At 39.6% G+C, this 24,452-nt stretch overlaps 1 protein-coding gene across 4 annotated transcripts in view; it reads right to left on the reverse strand.

The window, feature by feature from the left end:
* NEO1 (neogenin 1) overlaps nt 1-24,452 on the reverse strand; it is a 274,840-nt gene that overhangs the window by 177,906 nt on the left and 72,482 nt on the right. For all 4 annotated transcript variants that reach the window (XM_030931313.1, XM_010383274.2, XM_030931312.1 and 1 more), the window contains 3 exons: nt 22,427-22,744; nt 15,912-16,187; nt 12,119-12,272 (listed from right to left, as the gene is read on the reverse strand). In XM_030931313.1, coding sequence (XP_030787173.1) covers nt 12,119-12,272; nt 15,912-16,187; nt 22,427-22,744 — 748 coding nt within the window. The remainder of the gene's footprint in view (nt 1-12,118; nt 12,273-15,911; nt 16,188-22,426; nt 22,745-24,452) is intronic.

A 24,452-nucleotide genomic window follows, 5' to 3' on the forward strand; every position in this document is an offset into this window, starting at 1 on the left:
GAATTTTTATGGTTTCAGGTCTTAGGGAAAGGCTTTTGAGCAGAGTAATGACACAATCAGACTTTTATGAAGAAACAAAAAAAGGTGGGAAAACACTGAAGCAGAAGTTTGATTATATAATTACAATGGTCCAGAATTAAAGAGCAAAAGATTAACTATGGCTGTAACAATAGGGACAAAAAGAAAGCAAAAAAGTATTGACTACTCTTAAAAAGTTGGATCAAGAAGGTAAGGAGAGAGATTTACTCATTCATTTAACAAATATTTATTGGTGTGTCCATATGTGTCAGGTAGCAGCTGGGAATATAGCACTGAGCAAAAACACAATCAGTGCTGTCATGCATCTCAAGTGGGAAACACAGACATAGAAGATAATTCTACAAAATGGTATAGCAAAAGAACCTGCCAGGAAATTAGGGACGAGGAGAGATTTTCCTGACAAAGTAACCCCTAAGCTGAGATCCGAAGAATGAGTAGAAGCTAACTAAAATGAGGTGGGAAAAATATTTCAGAAAGATAGACTAGCACATGCAAATTAATTGTGGCAGAAAGGATCACAGTGGTTTGGGGATCTAAAAGAAATCAGTGTGGCAAAGTGTAAGAAAAGAGAGGAGGATGAGGATGGAGCCAGACTGCATAAGGCTTTGAAAACCGTTTTAAGAATTTGGGTCCTTAACCTAAGAACAATGGAAATCCATTAAACATTTTTAAAAGTGGGTAGGGGGTTGAGAGTGCTGTGGTAAAATGAGAGCTTTGAAAAGACTGCTCTGGCAGGAGTGTGAAGGTGTATCTGGAATGAGGCCAGAGTACAAGGGGGAAGAACAATTAGGAGGCCACTGCAGAGACTGTAACTTAGAATAAGGCCCGTGGTTAATTCATGGATGGATTCCAGAGACATGTAGGAGGTAAAATCTTGCAGATACATTAGATAAAGAAACTGAGAAGAAAACAGATGTTAAAGACAACTTCTTTAGGATGGTAAGAATGAAGAGAAAACCAAAAAAGAAAACGGTTTAATTCAGTTTTTTGTTTGTTGTTATTTGAAAGAGAGTAAAGTTTTTAAAATCTGCATTGAAGAGACCTTTTTCTTCACTGAGATTTCTATTTTTTCATTTGCTTCAAATGTGTTTATAATTGTTCACTGAAGCGATTCTTTGATGACTGCTTTACAATCTTTGTCAGGTAATTCTAAAATCTCTGTCACTGTCTTTTCTCCTTTCAGCTGAGGTTTTCCTGATTCTTGGTATGATGTATTATGTTCAACTGAAACCTGGATATTTTAGGTATTATGTTATGACACTCTGGATCTTATTTAATCCTTCTGTTTTAGCTCTCTTCTTCTAACACCACACTAGCAGAGAAAGTGGGTGGGGGGCGGAGTGCTGTCTCATTACTGTCAGTTCAAGTTTCCCACTCAGCCTCCACTAACATGTAAGTGGGGAGGGGTTTCCTCATTGCTTCTTAGCAGGGTTGGGAGTTCCAGCAGCCCCCTAGGCCTCCGCTGATGCCTCCCTGGGTAGAAGGGGTAGGACTGTCTCATTATTGTTCCCCACCTGGTCACATGGTGTTGACACCACGGAGGGGGCCTTGCTACTACATGATGGTAAAGTCTTGACTCTCCACTGGGCCTCCTTTGATACCACCCTAGTGTGAAGGGAAGGGTTGCCTCTTACAGCTGGATGGGGTGAAAGTCGAGGCTCTCCATGTGTTCTCTACTGACATGGGAGGGGCCTCATTACTGCCTGGCTAGGATAAAAGTCTTGGCTCCCTACTCCAACTTTGACACCACTTAGCAAGGAGGCTGAGATGCCTCACCACAACCTGGGAAGGGTGGAAATCTAGGCTCCTGGCATGGTCTTTGACTGGCATGGTAGGGTGGGGCCACAGTTTCTTCTGTGGTGTTTGACTGGAATAGGAGTAAGTACAGTCTAACAGCTTTTGTCTTGGTGAGATGCCCTTTTCCTGCCCCTTTGGCTAGAGAGCACCTTCTGTTGAGGCGTTTTTTTTTTTTTTTTTTTTTTTTTTTTTTTTTTATATATATATATTTTTTTAATATACTTTAAGTTCTAGGGTACATGTGCATAACGTGCAGGTTTGTTACATATGTATACTTATGCCATGTTGGTGTGCTGCACCCATCAACTCGTCAGCACCCATCAATTCATCATTTATATCTTGTATAACTCCCCAATGCAAGCCCTCCCTCCTCCCCCCTCCCCCCTCCCATTGATAGGCCCCTGTGCGTGATGTTCCCCTTCCCGAGTCCAAGTGATCTCATTGTTCAGTTCCCACCTATGAGTGAGAACATGCGGTGTTTGGTTTTCTGTTCTTGTGATAGTTTGCTAAGAATGATGGTTTCCAGCTGCATCCATGTCCCTACAAAGGACGCAAACTCATCCTTTTTTATGGCTGCATAGTATTCCATGGTGTATATGTGCCACATTTTCTTAATCCAGTCTGTCACAGATGGACATTTGGGTTGATTCCAAGTCTTTGCTATTGTGAATAGTGCCGCAATAAACATACGTGTACATGTGTCTTTGTAGTAGAATAATTTATAATCCTTTGGGTATATACCCAGTAGTGGGATGGCTGGGTCATATGGTACATCTAGTTCTAGATCCTTGAGGAATTGCCATACTGTTTTCCATAATGGTTGAACTAGTTTACAGTCCCACCAACAGTGTAAAAGTGTTCCTATTTCTCCACATCCTCTCCAACACCTGTTGTTTCCTGACTTCTTAATGATTGCCATTCTAACTGGTGTGAGATGGTATCTCATTGTGGTTTTGATTTGCATTTCTCTGATGGCGAGTGATGATGAGCATTTTTTCATGTGTCTGTTGGCTGTATGAATATCTTCTTTTGAGAAATGTCTGTTCATATCCTTTCCCCACTTTTTGATGGGGTTGTTTGTTTTTTTCTCGTATATTTGTTTGAGTTCTTTGTAGATTCTGGATATTAGCCCTTTGTCAGATGAGTAGGTTGCAAAAATTTTCTCCCATTCTGTAGGTTGCCTGTTCACTCTGATGGTAGTTTCTTTTGCTGTGCAAAAGCTCTTTAGTTTAATTAGATCCCATTTGTCAATTTTTGCTTTTGCTGCCGTTGCTTTTGGTGTTTTAGACATGAAGTCCTTACCCATGCCTATGTCCTGAATGGTACTACCTAGATTTTCTTCCAGGGTTTTTATGGTATTAGGTCTAACATTTAAGTCTCTAATCCATCTTGAATTAATCTTCGTATAAGGGGTAAGGAAAGGATCCAGTTTCAGCTTTCTACTTAGGGCTAGCCAATTTTCCCAGCACCATTTATTAAATAGGGAATCCTTTCCCCATTTCTTTTTTCTCTCAGGTTTGTCAAAGATCAGATGGCTGTAGATGTGTGGTATTATTTCTGAGGACTCTGTTCTGTTCCATTGATCTATATCTCTGTTTTGGTACCAGTACCATGCTGTTTTGGTTACTGTAGCCTTGTAGTATAGTTTGAAGTCAGGTAGCGTGACGCCTCCAGCTTTGTCCTTTTGACTTAGGATTGTCTTGGCAATGCGGGCTCTTTTTTGGTTCCATATGAACTTTAAAGCAGTTTTTTCCAATTCTGTGAAGAAACTCATTGGTAGCTTGATGGGGATGGCATTGAATCTATAAATAACCTTGGGGAGTATGGCCATTTTCACGATATTGATTCTTCCTATCCATGAGCATGGTATGTTCTTCCATTTGTTTGTGTCCTCTTTGATTTCACTGAGCAGTGGTTTGTAGTTCTCCTTGAAGAGGTCCTTTACATCCCTTGTAAGCTGGATTCCTAGGTATTTTATTCTCTTTGAAGCAATTGTGAATGGAAGTTCATTCCTGATTTGGCTCTCTGCTTGTCTGTTACTGGTGTATAAGAATGCTTGTGATTTTTGCACATTAATTTTGTATCCTGAGACTTTGCTGAAGTTTGTTATCAGCTTAAGGAGATTTTGGGCTGAGACAATGGGGTTTTCTAAATATACAATCATGTCATCTGCAAACAGGGACAATTTGACTTCTTCTTTTCCTAACTGGATACCCTTGATTTCTTTCTCTTGCCTGATTGCCCTAGCCAGAACTTCCAACACTATGTTGAATAGGAGTGGTGAGAGAGGGCATCCCTGTCTTGTGCCAGTTTTCAAAGGGAATTTTTCCAGTTTTTGCCCATTCAGTATGATATTAGCTGTGGGTTTGTCATAAATAGCTCTTATTATTTTGAGGTACGTTCCATCAATACCGAATTTATTGAGCGTTTTTAGCATGAAGGGCTGTTGAATTTTGTCAAAAGCCTTTTCTGCATCTATTGAGACAATCATGTGGTTCTTGTCTTTGGTTCTGTTTATATGCTGGATTACGTTTATTGATTTGCGAATGTTGAACCAGCCTTGCATCCCAGGGATGAAGCCCACTTGATCATGGTGGATAAGCTTTTTGATGTGCTGCTGAATCCGGTTTGCCAGTATTTTATTGAGAATTTTTGCATCAATGTTCATCAGGGATATTGGTCTAAAATTCTCTTTTTTTGATGTGTCTCTGCCAGGCTTTGGTATCAGGATGATGTTGGCCTCATAAAATGAGTTAGGGAGGATTCCCTCTTTTTCTATTGATTGGAATAGTTTCAGAAGGAATGGTACCAGCTCCTCCTTGTACCTCTGGTAGAATTCAGCTGTGAATCCATCTGGTCCTGGACTTTTTTTGGTGGGTAGGCTGTTAATTGTTGCCTCAATTTCAGAGCCTACTATTGGTCTATTCAGGGATTCAACTTCTTCCTGGTTTAGCCTTGGGAGAGTGTAAGTGTCCAGGAATTTATCCATTTCTTCTAGATTTTCTAGTTGATTTGCGTAGAGGCGTTTATAGTATTCTCTGATGGTAGTTTGTATTTCTGTGGGGTCAGTGGTGATATCCCCTTTATCATTTTTTATTGCATCTATTTGATTCCTCTCTCTTTTCTTCTTTATTAGCCTTGCTAGCGGTCTGTCAATTTTGTTGATCTTTTCAAAAAACCAACTCCTGGATTCATTGATTTTTTGGAGGGTTTTTTGTGTCTCTATCTCCTTCAGTTCGGCTCTGATCTTAGTTATTTCTTGCCTTCTGCTAGCTTTTGAATGTGTTTGCTCTTGCCTCTCTAGTTCTTTTAATTGTGATGTTAGAGTGTCAATTTTAGATCTTTCCTGCTTTCTCTTGTGGGCATTTAGTGCTATAAATTTCCCTCTACACACTGCTTTAAATGTGTCCCAGAGATTCTGGTATGTTGTATCTTTGTTCTCATTGGTTTCAAAGAACATCTTTATTTCCGCTTTCATTTCGTTATGTACCCAGTAGTCATTCAGGAGCAGGTTGTTCAGTTTCCATGTAGTTGAGCGGTTTTGATTGAGTTTCTTAGTCCTGAGTTCTAGTTTGATTGCACTGTGGTCTGAGAGACAGTTTGTTATAATTTCTGTTCTTTTACATTTGCTGAGGAGTGCTTTACTTCCAATTATGTGGTCAATTTTGGAATAAGTGCGATGTGGTGCTGAGAAGAATGTATATTCTGTTGATTTGGGGTGGAGAGTTCTATAGATGTCTATTAGGTCCGCTTGGTGCAGAGATGAGTTCAATTCCTGGATATCCTTGTTAACTTTCTGTCTCGTTGATCTGTCTAATGTTGACAGTGGAGTGTTGAAGTCTCCCATTATTATTGTATGGGAGTCTAAGTCTCTTTGTAAGTCTCTAAGGACTTGCTTTATGAATCTGGGTGCTCCTGTATTGGGTGCATATATATTTAGGAGAGTTAGCTCTTCCTGTTGAATTGATCCCTTTACCATTATGTAATGGCCTTCTTTGTCTCTTTTGATCTTTGATGGTTTAAAGTCTGTTTTATCAGAGACAAGGATTGCAACCCTCTGCTTTTTTTTGTTCTCCATTTGCTTGGTAGATCTTCCTCCATCCCTTTATTTTGAGCCTATGTATGTCTCTGCATGTGAGATGGGTCTCCTGAATACAGCATACTGATGGGTCTTGACTCTTTATCCAGTTTGCCAGTCTGTGTCTTTTAATTGGAGCATTTAGTCCATTAACATTTAAGGTTAATATTGTTATGTGTGAACTTGATCCTGCCATTATGATATTAACTGGTTATTTTGCTCGTTAGTCGATGCAGTTTCTTCCTAGCCTCGATGGTCTTTACATTTTGGCATGTTTTTGTGATGGCTGGTACCGGTTGTTCGTTTCCATGTTTAGGGCTTCCTTCAGGGTCTCTTGTAAGGCAGGCCTGGTGGTGACAAAATCTCTAAGCATTTGCTTATCTGTAAAGGATTTTATTTCTCCTTCACTGATGAAACTTAGTTTGGCTGGATATGAAATTCTAGGTTTAAAATTCTTTTCTTTAAGAACGTTGAATATTGGCCCCCACTCTCTTCTGGCTTGTAGAGTTTCTGCCGAGAGATCTGCTGTTATTCTGATGGGCTTCCCTTTGTGGGTTACCCGACCTTTCTCTCTGGCTGCCCTTAGGATTTTTTCCTTCATTTCAACTTTGGTGAATCTGGCAATGATGTGTCTTGGAGTTGCTCTTCTGGAGGAGTATCTTTGTGGCGTTCTCTGTATTTCCTGAATTTGAATGTTGTCCTGCCCTACTAGGTTGGGGAAGTTCTCCTGGATGATATCCTGAAGAGTGTTTTCCAACTTGGTTCCATTTTCCCCCTCACTTTCAGGCACCCCAATCAGACGTAGATTTGGTCTTTTTACGTAATCCCATACTTCTTGCAGGCTTTGCTCATTTCTTTTTCTTCTTTTTTCTTTTGGTTTCTCTTCTCGCTTCATTTCATTCATTTGATCTTCAATCGCTGATACTCTTTCTTCCAGTTGATCGAGTCGGTTACTGAAGCTTGTGCATTTGTCACGTATTTCTCGTGTCATGGTTTTCATCTCTGTCATTTCGTTTATGATCTTCTCTGCATTAATTAGTCTAGCTGTCAATTCTTCCACTCTTTTTTCAAGATTTTTAGTTTCTTTGCGCTGGGTACGTAATTCCTCCTTTAGCTCTGATAAGTTTGATGGACTGAAGCCTTCTTCTCTCCTCTCGTCCAAGTCATTCTCTGACCAGCTTTGATCCGTTGCTGGCGATGGGCTGCGCTCCTTCGCAGGGGGAGATGCGCTCTTATTTTTTGAATTTCCAGCTTTTCTGCCCTGCTTCTTCCCCATCTTTGTGGTTTTATCTGTCTCTGGTCTTTGATGGTGGTGACGTACTGATGGGGTTTTGGTATAGGTGTCCTTCCTGTTTGATAGTTTTCCTTCTGACAGTCAGAAGGACTGTCTGTTGGTCTGTTGGAGATTGCTTGAGGTCCACTCCAGACCCTGTTTGCCTGGGTAACAGCAGCAGAGGTTGCCGAAGATAGAATATTGCTGAACAGCGAGTGTACCTGTCTGATTCTTCCTTTGGAAGTTTCCTCTCAGGGGTGTACTCCACCCTGTGAGGTGTGGGGTGTCAGACTGCCCCTAGTGGGGGATTTCTTCCAGCTAGGCTACTCAGGGGTCAGAGACACACCTGAGCAGGCAGTCTGTCCGTTCTCAGATCTCAATCTCCGCGTTGGGAGATCCACGGCTCTCCCCAAAGCTGTCAGACAGAGTCGTTCGCGTCTGCACCGGCTCCTGCTACTTCCCCTGTTGGTCTTCAGCTGTGCGCTGTCCCCAGAGGTGGAGACTACAGAGACAGGCAGGCTTCCTTGAGCTGCTGTGAGCTCCACCCAGTTCGAGCTTCCCAGCGGCTTTGTTTACCTACTTAAGCCTCAGCAATGGCGGGCGCCCCTCCCCCAGCCTCGCTGCTGCCTTGCGGATAGATCGCGGCAGACTGCTGTGTTAGCAGTGAGGGAGGCTTCGTGGGCGTGGGACCCTCCCGGCCAGGATTGGGATATATTCTCCTGGTGTGCCTGTATGCTTACAGCGCAGTATTGGGGTGGGAGTTACCCGATTTTCCAGGTGTTGTGTGTCTCAGTTCCCCTGGCTAGGAAAACGGATCCCCTTCCCCCTTGCGCTTCCAGGTGAGGCGATGCCTCGCCCTGCTTCAGCTCTCGCTGGTCAGGCTGCAGCAGCTGACCAGCACCGATTGTCCGGCACTCCCTAGTGAGACGACCCCAGTACCTCAGTTGAAAATGCAGAAATCACCGGTCTTCTGTGTCGCTTGCGCTGGGAGTTGGAGACTGGAGCTGTTCCTATTCGGCCATCTTGCTCCGCCCCCTCCTGTTGAGGCGTTTTTTGTTTGTGCCTATTAGGGTTTCCAGGTTGCTGGCTTCTTTAGCTCCAAGTCTGGGACATATGAGGCAAAACACAGCCCAGGTTCCTGACAGGGTCTTGGGCGGGGTGGGGAACCTGAGCCCATAGAACTAACCACCAAGTTGGCTGGGTGCAGTAACGCACATATGTAATCCCAGCATTTTGGCAGGCCAAGATGGATGGATCATTTGAGGCCAGGAGTTTGAGACCAGCCTGGCCAACATGGCGAAACTCTGTCTCTACTAAAAATACAAAAATTAGCTGGCAGTGGTGACACATGCCTATAATCCCAGCTACTCATTTGATCCTGGGAGGCAGAGGCTGCAGTAAGCCCAGATCTCACCACCACACTCTAGCCTGGGCAACCGAGCAAGACTCTGTCACAAGAAATAAAAAAAAGAACTAACAATCATGCTGTTCCTTGGGTCTCAAGCTCCCTAGCAACTCAATCTCAATTTTTCTATCTCTACCTTTCAGTCTTCTTATGCTTGTTTCACATGTAACATCTTGGGTTTTGGGGTGTATTTAGCAAAAGGAATAGGGAAAAATATATCTACTCAATTTTCCCAGAAGTAGAAGTCTTTCATTTGTTTTTTTAAATAACCTTATTTTTCTACTACTGTCAATTGTAATAATATCAAGCATTTTAACCTGTTCCTTTGCAGTGGGCTTCAGATCTATCATTCCATTAAAAGATAACATTATTTGACTACTAAATTACATTTTTCTGTCAATCACCTTGAACATTAGCATTTATATTTTCCGGATTCTCTCCCTTTAAATTAAAACTACTTAGTGAATGGGATCCATTTCGACCCCCCTCTTTCATTAGCTATGATTATTGTAAACATGAACAAATGTGATCAAAGGTTAAATATATAGATCAATTCTTGGACATTTATAAAAGTCATGGAAATGTTTTTAAGTTCACTTTCAAAGAAGTCTTAAGATTAGTAATAAAAAAAAGGATGTTTAGTTATTTAAGATCTTTTTTTTTACTAGAGCCAGCCCAACACTATCTGAATTTCTAGCCACTTTTTTCTTTCAACTTCTAATCTTCTAATTTGGGGTCTAGATCATTTATTAGCTAAGGCCTATCTACATATCTCATAAGGCTCTAGCAGAAACAAAGATATTTTGAGTAATTACATACATCCAACCAAAAGCACTCCTGTGCTTCATTCACTTACTTATATTTTCCTACATTACTTTGGGTTATTCAAGCTAAATATATTGCCCACCTCTTCCCCTCCCCAGTTATGTGCCAGGCACTGTGCTAGAGTCTGGATAGACCAATGTGAACACCACCAACACTGTCCTGCTCTTATTTTCTTCTGAAACTTCTTGAGACAGTGAAATATCAAGGCAGTGCTTCTCAGACTTTTCAGCCACCTAACCTGAGTATTCAGGAGCCTACAGAACTAAAGGCAGAAATAAGTCAACTCAATCTTCAAAGTCTACCACTTTATCCTTAAAATTCAGAGGAATATTACTAACCACGACATAGTCACTAAAAATTATCTGCTCCCAAGGATATCTCTGAATAAAACTGGATGTTTCAGGAAGATATGAAACTCTTCTATCATGACATGCATACCCTGGCCCACTCAGACCCCAGTCTGAGAATCATTCTACTAAAAGAACAATTCTCTGACACATTGTATAAAATAGCAATCCTATCTCTATTTCTCTTGGCACTCCTGATATAATTTGTCTTAATCTTCTTCATAGCACTTACCATAACCTGACATTTTTTATTTTTACTTAGTATCTGACTCTTTCCCACTAGAATATGAGCTCTATGAGATCAAGAACTCCATCTGCTTTACTACTCTACTCCCAGCACCTGGAACATGCATGACATAGTCAGCATTTGATAAATATTTGTTGAGTAATTACTGAACAAATGAGAATCATAGAAAGCCTCACATTTATTTCTGACATAAAAAATCATTATATACAAGTTTTATATCTTCAGAATATCCCTTCATGACAAAATATGTTTTAAAATAACATATTTCAGCCTTCCTACTCCTGATAAAGATTTTGTTCTAACATATAGCCAATTAAAATTTCTACTGTAAGAACTTCACATGTTTATCCCTATTTTAAGGTTCCCTATGTTTCAGTTGGCAAAAAAAAAAAAAAAAAAAAAATTGAAGTCTTATAAATTCTTTGCTTATATAGTATTTAGCTGGAAAGAGGAGCAGAAAGGAAGTAAAATGTAGAAAGGAGTAGGGAGGAAGCAAAATGTGGAGAGAGGAAGTTGGTGAGTGGATGGATGATGAGAAAGAAATGAGGTGATGTTGGGGAGAATGCCATGTTTTGCTAATGGAGCATGTGGGGAACAATCTTGACCGTATTCCATCATCCCCAGTGATCATTGTAGGCTGATCACCCAGGTAACTAGACAGATACCCATTTCTACATCTTGGCTACTGAACTACACAAATTAAAACTGTCTGTTCACTTTTGATTACACAACTGAGAAACTCTAGACCTGCCTTGTCCAAATCAATAGCCACTAGCCACATGTGGCTACCTGAAATGTGGCCTGTGTAACTGCAGAACTGAATTTCTGAAATTTTAAAATAAATGTACAAGCTAAAGCTGTGTTAAATGTTTCCCACTAAACACAAACTTTACTGTTTTGGTAGAACTACATTTCATGTTAACTGGTACATCACATAAAATATTACTATTATATTTATAATTGTACGTGTACTTCTTACTTTTTAAAAACATGGCTATAAGACATTTTTAAATTACATGTGTGGCTTGTGTTATACTTCAATTGAACAGCACTGCTGTAGAACAATGGTCCTCAACTGGGGGCAATTTTGCTTCCCAAGGACTATCTCACAGTATCTAGGGACATTTTTGGTTGTCACAATTTGGAAATGCTACTGCCACCTTTGGGTAGAAGGCAGGGATGCCAGTAAACATCCTACAGTGCACAAGATAACATTATATTTTGGAAGCAAAAACATACCTACCTACCACCACCCCACATCTCTTAGGAGAATACATCTGAGAAAAGCACCCATTGCATAAGGGAGTAATGAGAGGAGACAGGAAGGAGAGTAAGGTGGTTGGTATTTTGTGAAAGATGAAGAATTTATGATTTCTAACAGGATTTCAAAAGGCAAAAACAACAGGATGAGGAATACAGTTTCTTTTCCTTTTTTTTTTCCTTGAGATGGAGTTTTGCTCTTGTTGCCCAGGCTGGAGTGCAGTGGCACGATCTCGGGTCACTGCAACCTCCACCTCCTGGGTTCAAGTGATTCTCCCACCTCAGCCTCCCGAGTAGCTGGGACTACAGGCGCATGTCACAACGCCCAGCTAATTTTTTGTATTTTTAGTAAAGACAGGGTTTCATTGTGTTAGCCAGGACGGTCTCGATCTCCCGACCTCGTGATCTGCCTGCCTCAGCCTCCCAAAGTGCTGGGATTACAGGCGTGAGCCACCGTGCCCAGCTCAATTTCTCATACTGATTGTGCAATGGAAAAACTACTGTCAATGAAATGCATATGAGAATGAGTAAGAAGACTCAGGCTACTCAGGACCAAAGCTCTTGCAAAAATTTAGGGAAGAAAATCCTGAAGCCTTAAGCTGAGTACACTGCTGCTTCAACAGAACAAAGGGAATAATTAATTATCTCTTAATATTTTGAAATTATCTTTTCCTTTAAATATCCTAATCATATATATCATATAAACATATTTCAAGGATGACATATGAGCATTATGATGTGTTTAAATAAAGTTGATAATCTTTTTAAATTAGTCAATAGTCCCAAATGGGATTAGACAAAGTCGTAAGCTAAGGCTGAAAAAGGCTTTTAGGCAGACAACACTTACCTCTCTGTATCAAGTGCCTCCTCATTTTTCATCCATTTAATGGTTGGAGTAGGAAGTCCTGAAGCAACACATGGCAACACTACATCCTGACCAATGACTCTGACTAAGGGAGAAGGCTGTTTCAAAAACACCAAGTCTGATGTCACCTCAGTATCTAAAAAAAAAACAAAAAACAAAACAAAACAACAAATTAACAAAAGACAATAATTAAATAAAGGACAAAACAAGCCGGGCATGGTGGCTCACACCTGTAATCCCATCACTTTGGGAGACTGAGGAGGGAGGACTGCTTGAGCCCAGGAGTTTGAGACTAGCGTAGGCAATATAGCAAGACCCCATCATTACCACACACACACACACACACACACACACAAAAGACAAAGCACTTTACTGCTTTAATCTTGAGGAATGACTAGTTCTTATTCAGTCTGTGTGGCTTTATATGACAAAATATTTTAAGCAAAAATGATATAAAAATTTCCATTCAAATTAGCAAACACTTCTCAAACAAATTCTATGTGCAAAGCATTGTGCTGGGCTCTTTAGGGGTCTTAAGGACATATAACGTACTGCTCCTGCCTTCAGGGTACGTACTTGTCAATCAATTGAGGGATATTTGACATGAATCCCCTTCACGTTGAAAGATAAGATAAAAGCCATAGGAGTGGTACAAACAGTGGAGACTGAGTAAGCTCAGGATCCTTGGCATCTTCCTCCTTGGTATCCTTATCCATACTCACAGGGATAAGATGTTTCCTTTCTTTCCCTGTATCTGTGTATTATTTCTGAAAAGCTTTCAGAGTTTCATCTCTTTAACTTGCTCACTTAGTCTGTCAATCCCTTGATTTTGTAATTGAGCAACCATCTAGCTACTACCATATTTGTATATTTCTTATTCAGACATTAGAATTAATGCGTGTTCACTTTATAGAGTTGTCCTCTTGTGGAAACATGGAAAGGCCACACTCTTGTGGGCAGAAGATAGAGCTCGCTCCTCAATAGGATAATATTAACTTAACATTGAGTTTTGACAAAAACGGTCTCAGGCTGAAAAGATGTGACTCTTTTGCTCACATGCTTTGGAAAAGATGTTCTACAGCCATGATAACAACCTCCAGGACTAGCCTTAAACTTGTCTAACCTATTAGTGACAGACCCGTGGGCATGGTAACAAGGAAACATTGCCTAACTGATTAGTGACAACTCACAAGGGTGAATGTGCCTTTGAAAGCCAAACAAGCTCAGGCTTTGAAAGTCAGCCAACTAATGGTAGAGTCATTTGCTTTTAAGGTTGACATTCGCTTGCTCCCACCTCCATAATCAACCACAAAACATGTTTCTATGACTGACATTAATCCACCTCTGTCTCTTAACCAGTACAACCAAAAACAATGTCTTCTGAAAAACTCTATAGGAGATCAGGACTTAGCTTTGCTCAAGAAAACTATGTTTGATGAGCACAACTCTCCCTTACTTAAGTAAGCAAAACATTCCATGTTATGTTTTTGTTTCAGATATTGAGTAGTGATCTCATCTTTTGACACTACAAACCTTGTTTTCTTGGATCACATTTTGAGGATTTGCTTAAATGCTACCCTACGTGTTGAGAAGTTATTACCTCCGTCATGTAAAAGCAAGTGAGCAAGCAGGCTGAACAATATTGGTATATGGCAATAGTTCTTTTTTTAAATTCACCTTGAATTACTTAGGTATATTTAATCAAATTTTGATAAGAATCAATTAAACAAATTCATAGCAAATATTACTGGCTTCTATGTGCCAGAAAGTGTTTTTGGCAGCAGACAAAATTCCCTGCTCTGATTGAGTTTACATACTAATGAGGGAGAGAGACAAGTAAGATAGAATATGTCACATGGTGATATGTTCTGAAGTAAAATGAAGGTAGAAGGAGAAAACACTGAGGGTGGAAATCAAAGACTGTTGTTTTAAACACAGTGTTCAAGAAAGGCTTCACTGATAAAGTGATATTGGAGCAGAGATGTAAGAGAGTGACCCAGGCAGGTATCTGAGGAAAGAGGATTCCAGGCAGAGAAAATGACCAAGAGCGTATCTGGAGTATTGTAGAAACATAAAGTGATCACAATCTTCGAGTGAGGGAGAGAAGAGTAGGAGATGGGATAGGGGAGAGAAAGGAAGAAAGTGGTATTAAGATTATAAATCTTTACAGGCCAGAACTTTAACTCTGAATGACACAGAAAACCATTAGGGAGTTTTGAGCAAAGATGTGACAAGACCTAATAATATACACCTTACACTGGCCACTGTGGCTCACACCTGTAAGCCCAGCACTTTGGGAGGCCAAGGTGGGACAATCACTTGAGTCCAGGAGTTCAAGGCCAACTTGGGCAATACGGCAAAATCCCATCTCTACAAAAAATACAAAAAAATTAGCCAGATGTGGTGGTGTGAACCGTTAGCCCCAGCTACTCGGGAGGCTGAGGTAGGAGGAACACTTGAGCCCAGGAGGTCAAGGCTGCAGTGAACCAGGATTACACCACTGCATCTAGCCCGGGTTACAGGGCAAGACTCCGTCTTAAGACACACACACGCACACTTTAAAAGATACTGTCCTTGCTGAGAATATACTGAGACAGAATTGACGAGGGATAATGACAAAAAAAGAACCCGGATTTTTAAAAAGATCAGTTGAAGGGCTATTAGGAACACCCTCAAGAGTTGCAGCTCAGAGTCCTGCTTTGCAAACCCATCCATAGGTTAAAAATGAGCCTATTTAATAGACATAGAACTCTTCCCAAATAATGTAGGGACGGTTCAATTATATTCAGAAACTCAAATTTGAGATGAGAAATATGGAGGGGGCACCTAGCAGTGAGAACAGAAGGTAAACAGTCATGAAACACCAAAAGGCTAGAGAGGCTATGATGAGCTACAAGTGGGAGGAAGTTATGAGTAAGCAGAAGTTATACAGTGAGAAAAGATATACAGAATTGATTAGGAGGAATGCCAGAAGGGGCAGGAACTGAGAAGACACACAAAAAGAAAGACTCAAATAGGAGCTGAGTTTATACTAAAATGGGGAGTATAAAGATCCAAGGACTCTTGCCTGCCATTGCCTCTAGAGCCACCATGTTAACACTTACCACCCAACCCATCCCTTATATGAATTAGCCTGGATAGGTATCTGATTTGTATAAGTGAAAAGATCTAACAATAAAAGTATCCTATTGTTGGGGAGAAGGCTTGACAAAAGACACAGAGCTAATATTTTTTTGACCAAGAATACCATTAGATAGTGAACATATTTTATTGCTTGATAAATTTTTAATAATGCATTCCCTGAAGAGTGGATCTTCTGGTACATTTTCTTCTTTTCACTCCTGTAAGAAACTGAGACTCCTTATGCTGAGAGTAAAATGTCATACCACATATTAACATTCTTCTTTTTTTTTTTTTTTTGAGATGGAGTCTTGCTCTATCGCCCAGGTTGTAGCGCAGTGGCACAATCACGGCTCACTGTACCCTCCACCTTCCGGGTTCAAGCAATTTTCCTGCCTCAGCCTCCAGAGTAGCTGGGGTTTCAGGCACCCGCCACCATGCCTGGCTAATTTTTGTATTTTTAGTAAAGACAGGGTTTCACCATGTTGGCCAGGCTAGACCTCAGGTGATCCACCACTTCAACCTCCCAAAGTGCTGGGATTACAGGCATGAGCCACTGTGCCCGGCCAATATTCATTATTTTTAAAAATTCTAACAGAACGATGTTTACCCATTCATAAACATAAAACCATCAGTCCTGATAATGAATTAATACCTGGAAGAACCTTCAATTCAACTTCATCACTATACTTTGGTGGCCCACCACTTTCCACTATGCAGCGATAAAGCCCGCCATCTCCTTCAGTTGCATTGCTGATAACCAGCATTCCACTTGGAAGTTTGATAACTCTATCATCCAGAAGAAGGGGGTGTCTGTTCTGTTCCCACCTCACAAACGGGACCAAATCTGCATTAACTTCACAATTCAGAATTGCGCTGTTCCCAGCATAAACTGAGGAAGGTTCTGGTTGGCTGGTAAATCTTGGAAGACCTGGACAAAAAAGGAAAAGAAGAAATAAAATTTAATTAAATACTACTTTAAAATTTTGTCTTGGGTGCCAGGAGCAAGTCAGCCCACATGGCTACAACATATGGCAGAACCAGGGTTGAAAAAAAGGTCCACAGAAATTAGCTAAATACAGGAATACTGGGCAAATAAGTAAATGCATTAAGGATAATTGGAATCAGATTCCTCACAGTTGGAGAAGCAAGATACAAACATTGAAAAGGAGATGGGTAGAATAAGTCCTATGGTACTGGTCTAGAATGGAGGTATCAGTGTAAACGTCATGGTTTTATATAATTATAGAAATAAAAATACATATGGGTGTCTATATAAATATATGTGTGAAATATTTATACATTTTGTCTAGTCATTACTTATTAATTGCTATACCTATATACATATATACACCTATATACTTCCTAGCCCTGTCCACAGAGAAGGTCCAGCATCGATATCACTTCAGTAGCAATGGTACATATGGTGTCTCTACCTTTTCTAAATAACACTCTTGGAGAAATGGCCAATTCTAAGAGTGCAGATGGAGAGAAAGTACAAGATGAACCTGGAACATCTTACAACATAAAGTAACAAAAGTGTCCGAAGAACAATGAAGACATATCAAAAGGGCATAGAAGTCAGACTGAAGGGAGCTTCCTCTGGTTAAATCTGGGATAATGGTATTAACATGCATTACAACCCACTGAATAAAACAAGAATCTGTGGGTTCATGCAAATGTAAACAAGTAAGTGGAAGAGAAGGAAAAGCTCTACCGTATAGAAATGATGGAACTAGAAAAATCACCATTTGATAGTAATAACTGATTCAGGCATGAATCTCAATGGATACTAAAACTAATAAACAAAAATGTGATGAGGAACAGTATATTTACAGAGTATCAAAGTATCTCTTCCCAAAATACTCATTACTAATTAACAAAAGTACAAAGCTTTACAATGGAGAAACACTGCACAGACCATCTTAAGTAGTAAAAGTTAACATCACCAGCAACAGAACAAAATATCACATGCTTCTTGGCATGATGCACAGAGAACACAGCATTACTTCTGTGGTATTTCTCCCAAAACTGTGAAATCTGAATCTATTCATGGGAGAAATCGAACAAACCCAAAATGAGGCAAGGAAAAACCAAGTTATGTCAAAAGAGTTTAAAGAGACACAACCACTAAGTGAAATATGTAATCTTGGGCCAGAAAGAAGAGTATGTGTGGGAGGCGGACAGGGGTGTACTCTGCTTTTGGTTTTTACTATAAAGAACATTATTGAGATAATCAGTGAAATCTAAATTAAACGGTAGTGTTGTATTACAGTTAATTTCCTAATTTTGATGGACATCTGTGGTTATCTAGGAGAATGTCCTTGTTTCAAAGGATTATACACGTAGGTATTTAGGTGGCAGTTACAGGAAAACCTGTCTGCAATTTACTCTTAATGGCTCAGAAAAAATATGTATTTGGATGTATGCATATTTGGGGGATAAGGCAGATATGGTAAGATGTTAATAATCAGGTAATCTAGGTGAAGGTATATGAGATTTCTTGGTTCTATTCTTGCACCTACTCCCTAAGTTTGAAATGATCTCAAAATAAAATGTGAACCAAAAATGTCATCATAAATATAGATGCCACAGGATGCAATAGCTAAGAGCATCAGTTTTCAAGTCACATATCTGAATCTGAATCCCAACACCACCACTTCATGGGTGTATGAAGTTGGCAAGTTATTTAACCACTCCCTAAGACTCAGTTTCTTCACAAGTAAAATGAGAATAACAGGCCTCACAGGATTGTTAAAAAAAAAAAAAGTACCTAAAATAAATAATTTATATATAGTATATTACATAAACACTTAACTACCTATTATAATTAATATCTAAAAAGTGAACGCTATGCTCAGAATGAAACAAAATGTTTCTTCAAGGAAGAACAAACAAATCATGAGAAATGATTACAGGTTTTCTAGTTTTATGACGGTGAATTAGTCCAAACATAAATCACACAGGTTTTACAGCCCTGCAATAAGCTTTTTCTTTTTCTTACTTTTTTTTTTTTTTTCATTTCAAGGGGATCTTTGCAGGAAAAGAAATAAAGATAAAATTGTCCAAAAAATCTGCTTTTTTTTCCTTGAGTTCCCATGATTTGATCAAAAATCTACTTTTAAGAAACCAGAATATCAGAAGAAAGGAATTAACAAAGAGAAACACAGAAACTAATAAAGTTGGGGAAAGGAGGAAATGTTAATCAATAAAACCAAAATATAGTCTCACTCTGTCGCCCATGCTGGAGTACAGTGGCACAATCTTGGCTCGCTGCAACCTTTGCCTCCAGGGTTGAAACGATTCTCCTGCCTCAGCCTCTCAAGTAGCTGGGGGTGCCTCCAGGGTTGAAACGATTCTCCTGCCTCAGCCTCTCAAATAGCTGGGGTTACAGGCGTGCACAAGCATACTGGCTAATGTGTGTATTTTTAATAGAGATGGGGTTTCACCATGTTGGCCAGGCTGGTCTCAAACTCCTGACCTCAGGTGATTCGCCCATCTCAGCCTCCTATAGTGCTGGGATTACAGGCGTGAGCCACTGCGCCCAGCTCAGTTGTATTTTTAAATGTCAAAAAATTCTTCCTCCTGAGGTCTCATGAAAATTAATAATTTTTAAAATGTAAGCTCACAAAAACATATGGAGAATTGGCAGACAAGAGATTTCAAAGAATGTCTGAGTAGGGAAAGCAGATGGAGGACTAGTAACTGACATATCAAGGCAGGGAACGCTGCAGCTTCCTGCGCTCCCAAGAAGAAAGCCAGTTGTCCTGCTGCCTCTGGAGAACTGCAGGACAAAAAGGAGAGTGGGAATAAGACCCGGAGTTGACAAGAGGATATTAACAATGTCTGTATATAGAGCACCCTATTACCCCACCTCTGGGCACAAAATACCCACAGCCAGCATACTGCTCAGGCAGAAAAACAGAAATTTTGGTTGTGGAGAAATGAGACAGCTCAGTGAAAAAGACCTCTCATACTTAATTCTATGAGGTACCTATTTACTGTTCTTTTAAAAACTTTCCTTCTTGCTTGACTTGGCTACGATCAGTACTACTGTTTGCAACCAAAAAACTCTAAGAGTCTTTTAGAATGGCAATTTGGCAGAAATTTAAGTTTTATTGAGATATAATTTATATACCATAAAGTTCACTATCTAAAGTACATAATTTAATATTTTTAGTATATGAATAAAGTTGGGTAATCATCACCATAATCTAGTTTCAGAACCTTTTCATCATCCCAGAAAGAAACCTTGTACTCACTTGCAGTCATTCTGCATAACCCCATACCTATCCCACAATGCCTAGGAATGGAATTGCTGGGTCATATGGTAACACTATGGTTAACATTTTGAGGAACTGACAAACTAGTTCCTTTTAATTGCGCACACACACAAGTGTATCTTATGATCCGGGAATCCCAATTCCAGTAATCTATTTTATAGAAATAAAGATTTGCAGAAGGCAGTTCACTACAGTATTGCCTATAATATCCAACAATTTAATCCATTTAACTGTTCATCAACAAAGACATCTTCAAATAAATCACAGTAAGTATATCTAGACAATGTATACTATGCAACTATTTAAAATAACTTTTATTTCATCCCTTAGCTTGGATACTATTTACTCCTGATATCTAGGGCCAAGAGTGGGTTAAATAACTTTCCTACAGAACCCTGTGTGCAGTCACCGCAGAATGTATCACCTTTTATGGTGCTGCTTGCTTAGATACTGGGTCAAAAAATGCTTCCTGAAGGTATCAAAGCTAAGAGAAAGAATGGACAAACTTAGCAGAGGAGAAGAAAGTGAGGAAAAGGTGGAGGATAAAATTAACAGGCAGTGGGGATGCCATGAGCAAAGGGTGGAAGGCAGAATATAAATGAAAGGAAACAAAACACTCAGTACTGCCAGTGGTTATAACTGTGGTCAGGGTGATGATGGAGGTAGGGGACAGGAGTGGGGACAGAGGCAGGGTGAAATGTTAAGAAATAAGGTTGGAGAAGTGAAGGCCAGCTCATAAAAGGAATCAACAGGCCTGTTATTTGAGAGTTTAGATGTTACCTTGATGGTGTTACTGGAGGATCACTGAAGGACAAGAAAGAGTACTCTAGCCAGGGTGGAGACTGGACTGGAGGAGGGGAAGAGTAAGGTAGCAGGCAGATGCTTACAAGGCTGTGGTGAGGGAACACTGGGAGTTGCCTCGGGAAGGAGAAAGTGGATTAAGTACAGAGAAATTAGGAAGCAGAATTCACTGGATTTGATGATAGTATGTGGGGGGACAGCTGAGAGGAAGGAGCCCATGAATAATGCCCAGATAAGAGACATTTAAGAACTTAAATTATAAACACTGACCTCATTATGACATTGTAGAGGCAGTCATTATACTAATTTATTTAAGAAGCATGTTGGAGAAAGCCTGGCAAACAGATTATTTGAGGGAGAGAAGAGAAAGAAAAGAAAAGAAAAGAAGGAAGGAAGGAAAGGAAAAGGAGAGGAAGGAAAGGAAAGGAAAGGAAAGGAAAAAGGTAAAGAAAGTAAAAAAGGAAAGGAAAAAGGAAAGGAAAAAGGAAAGGAAAGGAAAGGAAAAAAGGAAAGGAAAAAGGAAAGGAAAAAGGAAGGAAAAATTAAAGGAAAAAGGGGAAAAAAAAAGAAAAAAAAGGAAAAGGAAGGAAAAAGGAAGAAAAAAGGAAAAAACGGCAAGGAAAACGTAAAGGAAAAAGGAAAGAAAAAGGAAAGGCAAAAGTAAAGTACCTTAAGGAAGGAAACACAGTTAAATAAAATAAAGGAAAAAAAGTAAAAAGAAAAATACCAAGATCTAAAGATGACTAAGGAAGTAAGGTAGTTAATAGGGAGGTCCTGAGAGAAGGAAAGAAAAGGGAAATTTTCCATCTTCAGTCTATGACTATGGAATAATTACAGAAACTTTTTGTCACACCCAAATTCAACTTTGAGTATTTGTCCCCAAAGAGGAAAAAAAAAAAACAGCCATTATGCTCTGAATGTATGAGCAAATATACTCTGGAGTGAGCATGAGATGGGAAACCATAATCCTGGAGTAGGAATGAGATGGGAGACTACTATCTCTAAGGTCCTGTCTCACACGTGGGCATTTCACCAAGGTGAGAGTAAATACAGGACTTAAAGATAACATTTTTGTATAACATGACCCTTCACAAAAACTATTTCCTCTGGTACTCAAGTAAAGAAACACTGTCTCAGGAATACTAGTATCTACTATAAAACAGACATGACTTACTTAGATACCACATCTTCTAGATCCCTAATTTTTCTTACACTTTCCATCATTCTTCAAATAAGGAAACTCTGAAAAGGAGGGAAAGTTCCTCTCTTTATAACTGTCTGCTCTCCACCTTAATATACACTCTCTAGATTTTATTTATTTATTTATTTATTTATTTTTGAGACGGAGTCTCGCTCTGTCGCCCAGCACCCAGGCTGGAGTGCAGTGGCCGGATCTCAGCTCACTGCAAGCTCTGCCTGCCGGGTTCACGCCATTCTCCTGCCTCAGCCTCCTGAGTAGCTGGGACTACAGGCGCCCACCACCTCGCCCGGCTAGTTTTTTGTATTTTTTAGTAGAGACGGGGTTTCACAGTGTTAGCCAGGATGGTCTCGATCTCCTGACCTCGTGATCCGCCCGTCTCGGCCTCCCAAAGTGCTGGCATTACAGGCTTGAGCCACCACGCCCGGCCACTCTCTAGATTTTAAAATAATCCAATTGAATGTCATTTCCTTGGTTAAGGCATCAAGGAACCAGGATTCTGACTTTACTGCAAGTTTTACAAAACCATACTAAATGGTTATGCTGGGTAAGATAGAAGTTGCCATCAAAGTGATTTAATTTTCCTATACCACTTCCTCTGCCACTTCCATGTTTAAAAGGAGAAAAGAACTGCTCAGTACTTCTGATAGCAATATTAAGCCATCAGACAAGTGGAAACATGCTACAGTTTATTCTCTACGGCACTGAGCAACCCCTATAGCAAAGTCCCATACACAGAGTATATGCACGGTTGATATCTGTTAAATGAGTACATTTGTTGCTACTAATTAAATGAAAACTCCAAGAGAAGAGTGCTTTTATCAAGATGTACATGTTACAAATATTTGAAAATGCAAAAAAAAAAAAAAAAAATCACTTAAAACTTACCTGCTACTGTGAGCTTGGCTGTTCTACTGACAATAGTTCCAAGACTCTCAACAGTGGCCACACACTGATAATAACCTTCATCAGGTTTATTGTGCTTGGAATGCACCACGTTGCTGATAAATAAAGATCCATCTGGGAGAAGCTGGCGTCGATCATCTGATGCTAAGTTTAAAAAAGTTCCATCTTTTTTCCATTCAATTTTTGGAGAAGGCTCAGAATATGCTGAACAGTTTAATATAACAGAAGAGCCTCTAACTGAGAGTGTATCCACCGGCTCCACCAGAAAATAAAATGGAGTGAACGTTCTAATGCTGGCTCCTACAAACACAAAGAAAAAGAACAAAGTTAAGCAAACCTTTCTTCTACTATTTCTGTCAGAAAATATATTACTAACAAGTCCAAAAATTATTAACTGTTGCTCTCTGGATATGACACATAAATACAGTCATCTCACTATAAATGTCTAATAAATAAGATTTACTTTGAAGTAGGAAACCAAACTTTGATCCATTTAGAAGAACATTGGGGGGGGGAAAAAAACCTTCTACCTGAGATAAACAAGCCTTGTTAAACAACATGAGTATCTAATAAAAGTTTTATTTCAAACCCTAGAATTAGATTTATAAATACTTTAAGTTACTGCATTCAAAGTGAAATTCTCTATTGAACATAAAGGAGGCAGAAAATTAAAATGATTCTTCATTAAGAGGTATCTTTTTATGTTTATTAGTTATTTGTATTTCTTTCATAAATTTACCATACACACACGTTGTCCATTTTTCTAGTGAATGTATTCATCTGACTGAATTAAAAAGCAATCTGCTATCATATTTTACAAATATCCTTTTTTCCATTGACTTTATAATATTTGTTATAAGAATAAATTTTAAGCTACATAAAACTAAAAGTTATGCTTAGGTCTTTTTTATCCCAAGATTATAAAAAATTTCAGCCTTGCTTTGTTCTATTATTTTGTGATTTTCTACATTTAATCTTCATCTAGAATTCATTCTAGTGTAAAGAGCACGGGAAGAATTAGCTTAATTTTTCTAAGTCCCTGTCAGTTCTTTGAACATGGGAAGAACAAAATTTAAAGAAAAATATTTGCTATAAACCTTATATTCTCAGCCTGTTGGAAAGCTTTCCAACTTAAAGCTTTATCACTTTTCTTCAAGAAAACTTCTGATCAATTCCCTTGTAAACAACTCAAGTTGTCATCAGCTTTCTTCATGTGAAAAATCAGAGAAACCTAATCCAGCAAATGAAACTAAGACTGTTTTTCAAATATATCTACACCTCTTTATAATTTATTTACATTATGAATCTAAGGATGACACAAATTATATATTATATAATGAACAAATAGCTCTAAAGAAATACAAAACACACTGGCAGAGGGAAGGAAATAACATTCAATTGTTTTAAAAGTTTTCCGGCCGGGCGCGGTGGCTCAAGCCTGTAATCCCAGCACTTTGGGAGGCCGAGACGGGCGGATCACGAGGTCAGGAGATCGAGACCATCCTGGCTAACACGGTGAAACCCCGTCTCTACTAAAAAAAAATACAAAAACTAGCCGGGCGAGGTGGCGGGCGCCTGTAGTCCCAGCTCCTCGGGAGGCTGAGGCAGGAGAATGGCGTAAACCCGGAAGGCGGAGCTTGCAGTGAGCTTAGATCCGGCCACTGCACTCCAGTCCGGGCGACAGAGCGAGACTCTGCCTCAAAAAAAAAAAAAAAAAAAAAAAAAAGTTTTCCAACACTTCAATGATAAACAAATTCTAATTCTAATCAGACTAATTACCCTTTCCCAAACACCACAGGCAGGTATTAGAAAAGAGATGGCTGGGCGCAGTGGCTCACACCTGTAATCCCAGCACTTTGGGAGGCCAAGGCGGGTAGATCATGAGGTCAGGAGTTCAAGAATAGCCTGGCCAACATGGTGAAACACCACCTCAACTAAAAATACAAAAATTAGCCGGGCATGGAGGCACATGCCTGTAGTCCCAGCTAGTCGGGAGGCTGAGACAAGA

The sequence above is a fragment of the Rhinopithecus roxellana genome, chromosome 5 (genome assembly GCF_007565055.1).
Source record: "Rhinopithecus roxellana isolate Shanxi Qingling chromosome 5, ASM756505v1, whole genome shotgun sequence".
Classification (NCBI taxonomy): domain Eukaryota; kingdom Metazoa; phylum Chordata; class Mammalia; order Primates; family Cercopithecidae; genus Rhinopithecus; species Rhinopithecus roxellana.